Genomic DNA, 14919 nt, shown 5'->3' on the forward strand with positions numbered 1-14919 from the left:
GATTTGCCAAAGTACATTTTTCATAGCCGAGCCTGAGAATTAATCTTCCCCAGGCTGCACAGATTTGGATCATGTTGAGGTCAGTGATATTGCAGCTCATTGTAGCTAATGAGTCCTGCCCTGTATAATGACTGAAATTAGCTAAATAAATTGCTGTATGTAATTGTACTAAGCGAAAGGTCCTTGTCAAATTGTAATCCATCCTGCTTTTAATCACTTTGGTCACAAATCTTTCTGGGGGCTCTCTGACACATGCTGAACATCCCAAGTACCTGACAGACACCAGGCTGTTCACTACATTTCAGGATATTTGGGCACTTGCGAATTGTTAATTGATGGATGTCCTCCAATAGGCTATATACTAACCTTAGCAGAGAACTGAAAATACAGTTTTTGGGAAAAAAATGATCTTTTTAATAATCAACTTCATTTCTCTCTGCTCCATAAATCATTCTGTGCTATGTGAAAGCAGGGGAAAGGGCTCTGAGCCTAGCAGATGACTTCCAGGCAGAATCACCTCTCTCTGGCTGCTGGGTTTTGCCCTTATGCTCAGCAATTTGGGGACTGATAAGAACAAATCTGAGTGTGCATGTGTGTGTGTGTGTGGAGGGTATTGCAGCTCACCTGCACATTTGGGGGTGAAAAAAGGCTGTAATTTAAAAATGTTCTGAATTGTGCTCAGTGAAAATGACTACAATGCCCTCAGCCAGCCTTGTATTCTTTTTGGCTGTCCTTTATTATCCTGCTTGGAGCCCACCAATCTGCTGCCTCACTCCCCCCTCAACCCGAGCCTTAAGGAGCAGCCCCCAGCATGCTGAACATGCCCCGATGAGTCTCCAGCAACAGCTCTTCAAATTGCTCTCTGAATTGTTAAATTGGTAGTTTATCAACAAGCAGCGATGCCTCAGGGCAGTATTTGTTGTCTTCCCTTGATAAAAATGTGTCAGATGTTTAAGAGGCAGGCAGCTCTTCCAGTTGGAAACCTGAAATAACACTGCAGTTGTTTTATTCAGTTTTATCCTCTGAGCTATTTGGGTAACGAAGTCAAATGTAACATGAATAAGATCTCTCCTGAGAGAGTCCATTTAATGGGCTGCAAACTTGACAGCAAACAGGATTTGAGTCACATGGACTTCCTTTGCCAGCAGACCGTACAAACCATTGATTTTTATTTTTATTTATTTATTTATTTATTTTAATGGAGAACTGTAGGATGCTGTTAGTACAAAATCCCATAACATCTTTACAAACATTTTTAAGACATAAAAAAGTAAGTGCATTTCAGGTGGGAGTATGGAAGTGGAAGGGTTGGTTAAACTTGCATCTGCAATTTTGGAAAATCAAACTTTGCTTAAAATCTGCTTGAGATCCAGATGGAGGAATTAATGGTAAATATTCTATGGTTCTATGATTAGCAACTGGCTCACTTTCACTGTGCAGAATGTCTGACCCTACAAATGGTATTCAGAATAGATTTACAGCGAGTCAAGTTTATTAAGGAAAAAATCCTTGCAGCCTTGATATGCAGGTGAAATCAATAATGAAGATGCTGAAGCAAGCAACTTCTGCTAAGCCCAGGGGAGCTGGAAAAGGGGAGTTGAGAGCATGGCTCTGTCTCCCACCCAGCAGTGCTTGCAAGAGCCTGCAGGCTGCTTGAGCTTGTGGCAGATGGATATCATGAGCCATGTACAATATCAGGGTAACTAAAAGCATCACTTTCTTGCTTTAAATTCCCAGCCTTCACAGGGGAAGTATAAGAAAAACCTTTGTGTCTTTTGTGGAACTCTCTTTTAAATGAGATCAACAGGAGCTTTTGGTCTTTTTTTTTTTTTTTTTTTTTTTAAAAGCTTAGGATAATATGATACAAAGAGAGGGTGGGCTGGGAATAAAACCTTTATATTACATGAATTTTAAAGTTCCATGTTGTTTCTTTAGTAAAAATGAAGATTAAAAAGCTTTGGATGCTCATGTCTTAATGAATGTGAAAGGCCAACAGTCAAATTTTGTCCTTAATTAAATTGGGACAGATTTATTCGTTTGGCTGGGGCTCTTGTCAAGTCAAGACTTCATATATCCTGATTTCTGACCGAAAGTGATTCATTAGACAGTTCTCATGATCTGATACTAAAAACGAGCACAGTGTTTACTAGCATAATGTACACAGGAATTTCCAATGGGAAGAGGAAACTAGAACAGCAAGAAGAAGATGGAGATGAGATAGATAGTTCTTCAGTAGTTACCCTCGTTGTAGAAAATGTAAAAACAATTAATTGGAGCACCAAAGCAACCAAATTCTGTTGTCAGCCCTCCAGCTAAGGAAAATGAAAGCAAAAGATGTAGTCTTATAGCTCTAGTCAGGGTACAACTTGCCAGTCCTTTGGTTTAATTCATATTTCCACATGCTGTCATCATGATTGTCTTCTCATGCAAATAGCTCTGGGTTAGTTAGTGATTCTTCTTTAATTAGGATAAGATTTTCTCGTGCATTGCTGAAATAGAATGCTCTGAGAACTCTTGAGGAGTTTTAGTTGATCACAACATACAGGGATGGGCTGTTAATGAACTTGTTGCTTCAATTCCTCCCTCCAATAATAAAATTAATGTTTTTTTTTCCCCCATTTGTATTCTGCTGCTGATTTTTCTAGGCTTTAAGCACTAGCAGAGCTGATAGTTTCTGATGGAAATAGCAGGGTATCAGCAATAAGGAAAATCAGGCCACTGTGATTAATAAACCATCCAATTTAAATCCTTGTACTGTGGCTGTCAGTCGAGCCTGTCGAGTGCAAGACTGCCTGAAATAGAGCAGAGGCACCTCAACTGGTGCAAGGTGCTCCACTGAGGTACTCTAGTAGGGGGCAAGGTACCGCAGGTGATGGATTTTACCCTCAGTAATTACTGCACCTTTCCAGCAGAATAAAAAGTAAGGAAATGTGGCTTTCATTTCAGTCCACTTGGACTGCTGAGGGAACACTCTTGCCCTGACCCCCTTTGCTCTGTGTTGACCTACCTATACAGAGGCTGGCCACTGGGCAATAATAGCAAAAAGCCTACCAGACAGACTTTTTCAGAACAGGGAAAAGAAATGAGGGCAAAACTCTTCCACTCTCTTCTCCCCCCCACCCCTTTTTTTCTCTCTTTCTCTCTCTCTTTCTCCACCCTCTGGATGACAACTATTTATGCAGCTTCACTCGTCCTGTAAATCTCATCTCAGGTGACCCCAGTGAGCTAGTCACCTCTTCTCTCATCATTAGCCACAGAAGAGAGTAATCCATCCTGTGACCCATCCCTCTGGGCTCCTGTAATGCTTAGGTTGTTGGGAAGAAAGTGTAAATCCATCCTACTAATGGGGAGGATTATAGAGTTATGTGAAGCAATTAGAGCTGTTTTGCTATTTGCAACACATTTTCTTTTGCCCCCTTTGCTCTCTCCCACCACCAAAAAAAAAAATAGCAGGACTGGAGAGTAAAGAATCTCCTGCATGTCACTTTAAGCCATCTTTTTACTGGTCACTCTGCAGCAGCTGTGCTGAAAAGATTTGCCCTCCCTGTCCCCTACTCCTCTTCTTCTTTGGGCTGTGCTCTTTTAAATCCAGATTGCTTTCCCAAACTGATTTATCATAAAGGTTCACCAGTGGTTGTAATGCCATGTCCAAAGTCTCAGCAGAGCATGAGGGACACGTTCAGCTGGGACTGCCTCACACAAGACTGCTCAGAACATGTCAACCTCAGCTTGGGACACAAGCATCCCCTAAAATGTGGGTCTGCTGCACTCTGAAAATGCACCCGTCCATCCCCAAGGAGCTGATAATTAGGATGGGCTTTCTAAATCCCATAATAAGCAGCAGAGATAGGAGCAATGGTCAATTGAAGTGCCCAAAGGATGTTTGGAACCTTACAGGCTGTTAGAAATACAATCTGCTTTGCAGTCTGTTGGAGAGAGGTGTTGGTGGGTTCTGCAGCTGTGTTTGTGCATCTGTGTTACCAGTTAGGCAAGTACCCTGCAGAACTGCATATTTCTGTGGGAAGAAGAATTAGAAGTCTTAATTACTTCTTCAGCCTTATCTTTCAGGTTCTCAAAGTGCAGAACAAGTAAGTGAGCTGAATTTCTGAGGAGGCAAAACAATGATTTGAAGGAGAATGGATTAGAAGTTTCTGATTCCTTTAGCAAGTGAAAAACAGTGGAGAAAAATAAGCAGGTCAAAAAACCATCAATAGTGTGTCCATCCAAGAGAATGGACACAACATTTATTTGGCTGATTTAAATTTATTACAAAATATAAGCTTTGTTAGCATTATTAAAAACTATAAATGCATTCAGGTTTACAGATACTTGAAACAGGAGAAATGTGTTAATCTAATAAGAAGTGCCATCAGCTTTTTAATGTTCATGCAAACGTGCCGAAGGATTTCTCATGCAAGAAAGTCTGCCCACAGGAAACTACTGGGTGCTTCTGGAAATATTTATGGGATATATGCAAGAGGTTCTAAAGAACCCAGGTGCTTAAATTGGAGACAAAAAAATTAATTTCCCCAACCATTGTATTTTTGTAACCTTAAAATAATTATGCAGCTATTTATTTTATTTTTGAATTCATTCAGGATGCCAAGCCTTGAAGAGAAGGTAGGACAAGTAAAAAAGCATAAAACAATTTCAGACAAAAGGTGTTTCCTAGAAGTTTATAATGACAAAAACTTTAATTCTTAAAGGTGAACTTGTGAGCTTATTGGTCATTCTTGTTTAAGATATCAAGAGTCACACATTTAAAATCATGCATGTTGCTTTAGACTAAATTCAGACAGGTGACTGCATTCACCAAAATCAAAATGTGAAGTGAGGAGAACTGGTGCTTTTAGAGCTATCCTCAGGGAAAAGTGGATGAAGCCACCAGGGGCAATGCTCGTTTCTGAAGCCATGAAACAAATGGACTGTTAATAGATTTTTGTTTGCTATGTAAGTGAAATGTAACTGCTAGTGTACCAGTTGCAATCGTGCTGGCAGGTGTTTAATTGCTTATGCATATTTGAACCACAGTTGCTTCATTAGAGAAGCTTTACTTCGCTGCTGAGACTGCTGAGTAAATAGCAAGTGTCCCCAGAAGCCAGCAGAAATTTGAATAGCTGCCAAGAGTAACTCACCAATTTCCAAAAAAATAAGGGAGTAAATGTTAGTCTTGATAGGAGATTGCAGGAGAAAGGCTGGCAACAGATACAACGTTATGTTACAGGTTATTTACAAAACTGTGCGCCATCTATTGTATTAGGTTTCTTCCCTTCCTCTTAATATGTAGCAAATACAGCATTAAAAGCCTGGACTTAATGTCAGGAACTGTTACTGGTTGGCTGTACATCGTCAGCAGAAAAGAACTCCTGTCTGGTAGAAGCCTTCATGAGCTACTTGCAAAATACATAAAAATTAAGCTCATAAGCATTTCCATGGATGCATCAGCTACTTACAGAAGAGTCATTGGTGCCAAAGATGTCTCGCACGTCACGGACTGTGTGCTTGTTCTTCTTCCTCAGGGTCTGCGTGTAGGTGTTGTACCTCTTCTGTACGGCGGCAGCTTGTGTTCGGGTCAGAGTAGACAGCAGGGCTTGGCCATCCTCCTCTTCAGCTCCCGAGATCAGTGTAGATAAACCTACATCCTGTAGCCACTCGGCCTCCAGCTCCCCTTCTGTAGAGGAAGAGAACAAGTTATGGGCTTGGCTTGATGTGGAGGGAGAGGAGGGCAGGAAGGAATGGAGGTGGCACAGAGGATCACTGCATTAGCCTATACATTGAGAAGACTCCATGCCTAAACTTTCTTAGGCCACAAGCGCAAGCTAATTTGATTTTTGTCAACATACTGCCAGCTTTCATTTTGGCAGTCTCTGCACAGGAGACGCTTTGGAGAAGAACAGAGGAGGTATCTGTAAACTGTGCATTAATGCTTTCATGTGAAGAAGGCAGCAGAGTACCTAGCCTGATATAGTAAGATTGCTAAAAGCTAACCCTTCATTCAAGAGCATAAAACCCCTCAGCTATCACTTAAACCACATCATAACAGATGAAACCATTTGGCAGGTGAAAATTAAGTTGTCATTCCATTTCAAATAAGCAAAAATACTGAAGTAGTGATACAATACAATAATGTGTTTCTGCATGAAGGATGAGAAGATTTAAGATGCATAAAAATCCTCAGCCAGCTAGCTAGTAACCACACGCTTTATGAAGATGACACATTGAGAAAAGGTCGATGTCCACATAGTCTAATACCTTGTTTTGGACAAGATGATTAAGAGCCAGAGCCACGCACTAATGAGGAAGTAGGAGTAGGTATTAAAGAGGGCAGGCAGGGGTGGAAGGTGCAGAAATAGCTAACTTTGCATGCTAGATATCATCCAATTTCTAATAGTTAAATGCTGGCTAGCACTCTACACCCCAGGGTTTCTTGATACCCAGACCAGTGACTAATAGCTTATCGAGTCCTGTTCAATTCCTGCTTCCCAACTGGTTCCACAGTGAGATTATGCACTGTGTGAAACATTGCTTGCTTTCTTTGGGTTTTGGTTTGCTAACTGTTATGTTGAGTGAATATTTCCTGTCACTGTAGGACAGGGAGAAACTTCCAATCTACCTTCTCTGACTCATTTTGCAATTTCAAATTTTGCTGTCATTGACATTTTATTTATCTGCTTTCTGAAGTAAACAATCATTGTCTTTTTAAATCTCTATTCACACAGGACATTTTAAGGGCCTTCATTTTTATTCTGCTTGTGAATGATCCTAGCTCAGCAATATGCTGTTTGAGACAAGGCAATCAAAACTGTAATTGTATTCCAGCTTTGACTGAAGGAAAGGTATTACAAATAAACACATCAAAGAGGAAATGGACTAATTTGCAGACTGTTCTGTAAAACAACTAGTCAATATGCTCATTGTTCCTCTCACAGAACTGGTCTTAATGGCAGGCTGGTATTCCCACTCTTTCTGTATTGCCTCTTCTTGACACCACCAGATTGCAGACAGATTGATGGACACCAGTTTACAGCACTTTGGCAGTTAGATATACAAAAGGGAAAATTACAGGTCTCGTCAGCAGGGGCAAGGGAAAGCAACTTACACATGTGCCATCACTGACTTCATTGTTAATTGCCTTGTCTCTTTGCAAAGCTCTAAAAAAATATCTGCTGCTAAAAACCCAGCTCTGTGTTAGACTGGGGTGTGACTAGTTCTGTATCCCATGAAACTGCTTGTCTCCACTCAGATACTTTCCACATTCACAGACAGGATGACTGGCTGTTTCTTTTCCTCCTCTGTCAGTTTTGAACCTGTAGTACTTCTGCCATCCTCACTCTAACAAGCCCTCTTTTCATTTCTGTATGTTGATGTTCTAGCCACATCCATTCATGTTCCATTTTCTTAATTATATTCATTTTGGCTTTTGTCCTGACATATTCTTTCCAAGAATTTAGTTTTTAATCAAACTTGGCTTTCATGATGCTATGAAAAATAGTAAAGCAGACATGTAATTCTGCCTGCTTACCAGCCACCCCTGTGACTTGTTTTCTCTGGCTTTTTTCCATTTCCTTTTCCAACTGTTCACAGACAATAGGCTAAGAAATAACGACAACAACCAAAGGAGTAAAACTATTACAGAGAAGGAATTCCTGCATTAGAAATCCTCAAAATTTTATGAAAATAGGTTTAAATGAGGGCTAATAAAATCACATCATTTTACAAAACGTTATTTTTACAGTGGTAACTACTTACACAGCATGGTCTTGAGACTGGTTGATTCTGCTCCGTCAGAAGATAAACAGATAATAGAGAGGATTCCCTCTGGCTGGTAGTTCTCTCTCTCTCTCTCTCTCTCTCTCTCTCTCTCTCTCTCTCTGTTTTTTTTTTTTTTTTTTTTTTTCCTTCACTTAGAGACTGCTAGGAAAGAGGTGTGACTTTGTTTGAATTTCAGATGTAAGCCCAAATGACTCACACCATCTCAGCTTTGTAACGCTAAGTGTTAAAAGGAGTTCTGCATGTCACTGCCATCTTAAACACCCCATGACTTCCTCTTTCCCTGCATTTTCATCCCTTGTGTCATTTATTATGATCGTCTACTCTTCTTGCCCTTAGTTACACATGTCAACAGAATAACTGCTCAGATATTTTCCTATTGCACATGTTGTCTGGCAAAAAGCAGCATTATGGCTTTGACAATATCATTGGTGCCTGGCTGCTGCCACCCTGTTGGTTCCTTCCTAAGGATTCTGCACCTCTTCCTCTCAAAAGAAATCTCAACAGGGTGACGAATATTTGTTTTAATTTTATCCTGGGGACTTCCACATCAATTTCCAGTGTTTTGATCCTTGGCAAGGAGTATTATCCTATTAGTAGCTTAATAGAACTCATGATTATTTCCAAGATTTATAATCTCAGACTGAATATTTTACTGAAGTTAATAAGTAGTACAAGCACTCACTTGTTGTGTGTGGGTGTATGTAATATATATGTGTTTAAAACAACAGTATGAAGGTAAATGAAGTGTGGAGATGTATTGTAGTTTACATTGTGGTCTCATTTTTAATTCACGACAGAGTGGAAAAAATCAATGTAATTTAATGAGGCATAATCAGACAAAGGATAACATGGGACTGCAGCACAGTTTGCACTGTTGTGAAGATTTAGTTCAGCAGTGATGAGAGCAACAGAGAAGCTTGTGAGAACTGGGAACATGGGTTCCTGTATGGCCTTGTCCTGCTAATTTAACTGGCTTGGTACCTCACAGATATGCGACCTTCCCCCGACACTGGATACAAGTCACAGACTGTTCATGTTGACAGCTGCATGAAGGAGTCACCATGAGGTTCACAATCTCAGCTTTCTGGGGTTTCCAAGCTGCAGAGCATGATCAGACAGGAGTTTTCATGGAATGGCTGAGGTGGGATGGGACCTCTGGAGGTCACCTACTTCAACTGCCTCCTCAAGTAGGGTGCCCAGCACCATGTCCAGGCAGCTTCTGAAGATCTCAAAGAAGGAGACCCAACAACCTCTCTGGGCAGCCTGTGCCAGTGCTCGGCCACCTGCACAGCACACAAGTGTGGCCTGGTGCTCACAGGGAGCCTCCTGTGCTCCAGTCTGTGCCCACTGCCTCTTGTCCTGGCACTGGGCACCGCTGAAAAGAGCCTGGCTCCATCCTCTTTGCACCTTCCCTTCAGGTATTTAGGCATGTTGCTAAGATCCCCTCCTGAGACTTCTCTTCTCCAGGCCAAACAGTCCCAAATCTCTCAGCCTCTCCTCATAGGAGAGGTGCTCCTGTCCCTACAACATCTTTGTAACCCTCCATTGGACTCTTTCCAGTATGTCTAGGTCTCTCTTGTGCTGGCCAGCCCAGCACTCCGGGTGCGGCCTCACCAGCACTGAGAAGAGCAGAAGGATCACTTCTCTTATCTGCTGGCAATACTTTTGCCGAGTGCACCCAAGAGCCTTTTAGCCTCAAGGGCACCTTTCCCCAACAAGGTCAAACTGATTGAGGCAGATTGCTTTTCTGAGTTACTATAACAATAACCAAAAAGTTTCAATATTACACCTTGATCTGTCTTTTTATGAGACCACAGACCATCACAAAGAAGTGCAGTTTAGACTTAAGCTGACAGATCGTGGCCCTCATTGCAGACTGCGACTTTTGGTAAACAGAGGTTTCCCAAGAGAGCTCTACCTGGAACTAGTGAGTTGGAGGTATTCCCCATGGGAACAATATATAGTTGGAGATAGATACCCCTGTGTAGGGTACTTATCATAACTGGTTACACTTTGGTTGCTGAGTAAAGTAGCACCCTTTCCCCCTTTTCAACTTTTTTCCTGGTAGCAGAATGAATGACATCCTATTGCATGTAAAGGTAAGAAAATACACCATCACTCATGTTACTAATTGCATGGAAAGAATACACTATTCTTTCAAAATCTATCCTTAGATCAGTTATTCCCAGGCTCGTGGTCATGATCACAAAAGGGCTGCAGCAATCTGTGGGTCATGACCCCAGAAGAAATTCAGTTTCACCCTATAGTAGGAGCTGTTATTTTGTGTTGCACGATATAATGCATTTGTAAGTGGGGTCGTTACTGGAAAAAAATTGAGAACTGCTGTTCCAGATGTTATCAAATCATCTAACACATAACTGCATAACAACAAGCTAATGCAAATTATTGCATGTTATTCCAAATACATTATGAAAAAGGAGAGGTGAAAATGTTAAGGGAACAGAATGAAGTAATAATACCTTCAGCATAATTTTTGTAAGTGATCAATGAATTTTAATGAGTGAAGAGGCTGAACGACATAGGCATCTGTGTATTCAAACTCATTTCTAACCTCTCCTTGAATTACATCTACATTGGGCAATCTCAGAGAAACAGGCAGTTATCAAATTTCTGATAGCACCAAATGATATCTAACCAAAAATTACTTCAAGACTTTCATAACTTCTGCTTTATATCCTACCAAAAGCCAGAAAGTGGAAAATTCCAATATACTAAATGAACTTTTTGCTCCCTTTTTAGCCTTTGGTTTAGATTATTTAATGCTGGAGATAAAGTTTTCATTTATTGCCTCTCTTTTCTGGCTCAAACTAGTCTGTATTTTAATCTTGCTCATACTGGGTGGGAAGGAGATCAGGGCATCACTGATCAGACAAGGCAAAGCCAAGGTGTGAGGAAGAAGTGGTGTTCACGTGCTTACCATCAGCAGGTTTGAACTCCAAAAGCGTTGCTTCTTCAGGCCCATCTTCACTGCTCTCCTTGATGCTCTCCACTTCACACCAGAAGTCCTCCATGGAGGTGCTGTCCATGGAGGCCTGAGAGTTGGAGCGACTGAATGCAGGAGGAGGCGTGGACTCATTGGAAAGCATCCTGTTAATTCTTCGGCAGCGAGGAAGAGATTTTCTGAAAAGAGAGAGGGAGATAAGAAATAAATATACTTTTTTTTTTCTTTTTCTTTTTTTCTAGCATGTAGACAAGATGTGCAACTAGGGCTTCAAATATAGCTGTACCAATAAAGCAGGAACAAGATGTTGGAGGCAATATGTACAGTTCTGGTGGTCTTCATGATCTCTGTTGCTCATAACAGTTATGACTTGAAATTTGTTTTGCATCTAACAATTTATCTCTTTAATGACTTTTAGTGGTTTACACCCTAGAGGGGAACTCAGGATATTCAATTTCTTTTCCTAACTCTGCCACCCATCTAATGAGGTAATGAGAAAATATTTTAACTTTTTTGTGTCTCAGTTTTTCTTTCTTTCTCTTCCTTTCTTTGCTTACTTGTTGAAATTCTTCAGTGAAAACTTCTTCGGGGAAAAGTAGTTAGACTTGGGAACATTGAAATATTTTACAAACTTATCTTGACTTCAGTAACTGTGCATATTATAAAGAAAAAAAAATACACATGAAATACTTTAATTCAGAAGAATAGTTACCTTTTCTGTTTGAAAATCCTATTTAAAATAACTCATTTTTTTAAATGAAATTAAAATAAATTTTAACAAAATTTGTTTTTGAAATAATGTTTCAGGCCAAATGGAAGGTTTTGATCTAAGCTTTAAAGAAAATTGATTCACTAAAAATCAAATTTCAAGTTATGATTCAACATAAGGATTCCTTTCCTTGAATTATTTTAGGATTTTTAGTAAACCAAGAAATTAGATTCTTGTTCCTATGTTTTTGTCTCTTCCCATTGTAAATTCTTACAGCTGAAGATAGTTACACAACTTCATAGAAAATTTTATGAAATACCCACCACTAAAGTCTTGTCTAACTTTGTTTTTTCACATTATTAAAACAGCAATACTATGAGCAGCTTTTGTAAGCGTAATTACAGTAATTACAGTAAACAGTAATACCAACCAACAAAGGAGTCAGGAGGTAACATAATTATGGCAGAGAGCTAGACTACATGAATTAATGGAAAATTATGTCATAAGCTCTTCTGGCCTTCACTTATCTGAATTAATTCAAATATGGTTTCCCTTTCTCTTCCTTTCCTTTATGGCATCATCCTGCCAACAGCCCTTTGTTTAAAACCACAGACATTACTTTTACTCCATTAAAAAAAAAAAAAAAGAAAAAGACACTTCCTTCTCAGTGTTTTCCCTCTTGTCCAAGGTCTCATAATGGATGTACAAACATTGTGTTATTTAATGAAGCCAACTGGACATGCTTTTCCCTGTTTGCATGGCTGCTGCTGCATCCCCCCTGCCCAGCGAAGGGCTGCCTGCTTCCCTGAGGTTCCTGGAGCCTCTTCCCATCATCTGGGTGGTCCCAGGCAATTCTCTATGCGTTAGGTCTGAGCCCAAGGTTGGGAAGTTGCAGTGGATACAATGGAGCACAACAAATCCATCTTCTCTGATGTTATCAGTGCTTGATGAAAGCAAAGCTCAGGCCTTTGCCTCTTTCCAAACACAGGGGGGTGTGATGTGGACAATTTGGTTGCCAAACCTGCCCACGTGCTGCTAGCTGGCTGCAGACAGGCAAAGCTTTCAGACAAGTGGCAATATTTCAGCAAAATAAAATGTGCTGTTGTGCTATGGAGACAAATATCCCCCAGAAAAAGAGGTACCAAGAGGTACCATCTTCAGTGTTTTTTTTTTGTTTTGTTTTTTTTCTTATTTCCTCACAAACAGCAAATGACTGCCTGTTTTTAAACACATTACTGAAACTCTTGTTGTTTTAATTAGGACAAGCCCCAGTCACCAAATACGAGAAGAATTTACGACACAAATGTGGTTAAAGCTATTGGCGTGCTTTCCGAGGAGCTCTCCTGCTGGGGAGACGTGAGATCTTCAGCTGGTGTTTGTTTGTGAAGCCTCATGTGACCAAGGTACCTGATAAACCCTAACTGCTGGAGTTCGCTGCTGGAGGTTGTGGGACCTCTGTTTTCTGGGTTTGCTTTTCTGCCTTCCTTGCATCACCACCAGCAAGGAAACAAAACTTCAAGCTTTGCAGCGCTCAGATATCGTGAGTTAATACTGTGCCGAGTGTCCCTAAGCAGAGGTCTTAGCTAGGAGAAGCCTAACCCCTGAGAAGCAGCCGGAAAAACTCTGTGCCTTCAGCCGGGAGGTGGCCGGGACGGGGAAACAGCTCCCACCAGCCAATCACTTACTGCTACAAAAAGCTGCGCTCCTTTGTTTAAGAGGCGATAGCGAACACAAATAAGGAAAAAGGCAAAGCTTCCTGGCACTCCAGAGACATTTGGGGCCCCTTTCCACCCCGCGCTGTACAAGCAGAGAGCCTACAGCAAGGGCTGGTGTCAGGCGGGTGGTGGGTGCTGACCTCCCGCTACAGCCTGTCCCTCCTCGGCTTCCTCTGTAGCCCAGGGCTCTGCCCGAAAACCCCAGGCTGCTGCCCACTGGGTAACCGATATTAGTGTTGTTCTAAATGTTTGTTAAAACAAGTCCACCCATCTGCTGTATAGCGCAGCCCGGAGCTCCTGCAGCAGCACTCACAGGAAGAAACGCTCTCACCATGCGGGATTCGAAGGCGTGCTGGGATGAGAAGAGGGCTTTTTCCCTCACAGCATTGCTGCCTCCCATCATTTAGTCATGGTCAGGGAATTTAAACATTTCCTGCCCTCCCAGTGTGAGTCTTGACCATGACCCTTGTGCTCTTCGGGCACCACACCAGACTGATCCCTGGGCTTTGACTCCATCAGCACTTCAGCTAACTCAAACCAATGCTTTTTATTTCACCATATTAGGATGAAAGAGGCTTTGCGGGTTGTTTCTTTTCTCCCCACAGTGAGTATGTTATTTTGTAATATTACCATACCAAAAAGCTAAATGCAAAACAGACCATGTAGCCTGGCAACAACTGCTGTGACAACCAGCTTTACCAAATACGTCTAAGGTTACCGGGTAATCAACATGCATTTACAACAATATTAAAAGTATGGAGCTTATTTGGAAAATCAACTGAACAAAGTCTCCTGAGAACCTCATATCTGAGACTTGTTATCTCAGTACAGATAAAATCACACTGTGTGAAATTCCCGTAACAAGAAAGATCAGGCGGAGATGCTTTATCCTTATTGGTAAACAACTGAACCTTGCTTCCCACTGGTCTGGTACAAACCTTCTCCAATTATTCCGAGTCTTGCTATTAAAAACTGACTTGTTTGAAAAAATCTCCAGCTGCCATTTTGACCCAGATACCTGGAGCTTCTGTGCTGGAGGAAGTGGTCTTTCTTTTATGTGATAATGGTAGTTGTCTCCACTTCCTCCAACCAAAGCTGCTAAAAACAGTTTCAGGAAAAAAAAAATCCTACTAAGGAAGCAAAGCATATTCTTCACTGCTTTTAATTCATTCTTGAAGGACACAATGAGCACTGACTGAGCAAGCCTGTCTCAGAAACAGCTCAACAAGCCCAGGTTGCCTGTCAGCTGGGAACTCTGGCAGCAGAAAACCTGTGCTCCCAATAGATTTCTCACCCTCTAGGCTTTCTGGCTTGTTTGTCCTTTTCCTCAGTGTCTGTATAGACATTTACAAGGGTAATATATATATATTTTTTTCTACTAAGCCAAGTGTTGTTCTTACAGAAAGTCTGAATAGCAGTCTTGCTAGACAAGTACCAATCACGAAGTTCATGCTCCATTTCATTTGCTCCCTCACACACAGATGCAGTGGTGAGCTAATCTGGAAGGCTGACTAAAATTCAATACAAAAGGGATCTCAGATCCTGGCTTCCTAGATGGAAAATGCTAGGAGAAAAGGATGAATCTTAAAACATGAAACAAAACTACAGTGACTCCACTGAATGAGCTGAAACTGTTTTCAGGATGCAAATAGAAGAAAAAAAATACCAACACACAAGCACAAATACTTGAAAAGAGTCAAAAGTATACTATAATGGCCAATGTTATCAAAAAAAAACCCTCTATTGCTGGGCATTGGTCA

The 14919-nt window shown here is 41.0% G+C and overlaps 1 protein-coding gene across 4 annotated transcripts in view; it reads right to left on the reverse strand.

Annotated features, from left to right (window-relative positions):
• Window positions 1-14919, reverse strand: part of ARHGAP28 (Rho GTPase activating protein 28) — a 79444-nt gene that overhangs the window by 26643 nt on the left and 37882 nt on the right. For all 4 annotated transcript variants that reach the window (XM_035564114.2, XM_050708531.1, XM_050708533.1 and 1 more), the window contains 2 exons: window positions 10712-10914; window positions 5454-5671 (listed from right to left, as the gene is read on the reverse strand). In XM_035564114.2, coding sequence (XP_035420007.1) covers window positions 5454-5671; window positions 10712-10914 — 421 coding nt within the window. The remainder of the gene's footprint in view (window positions 1-5453; window positions 5672-10711; window positions 10915-14919) is intronic.

This window comes from Cygnus atratus, chromosome 2 (assembly GCF_013377495.2).
Source record: "Cygnus atratus isolate AKBS03 ecotype Queensland, Australia chromosome 2, CAtr_DNAZoo_HiC_assembly, whole genome shotgun sequence".
Taxonomy (NCBI): Eukaryota; Metazoa; Chordata; class Aves; order Anseriformes; family Anatidae; genus Cygnus; species Cygnus atratus.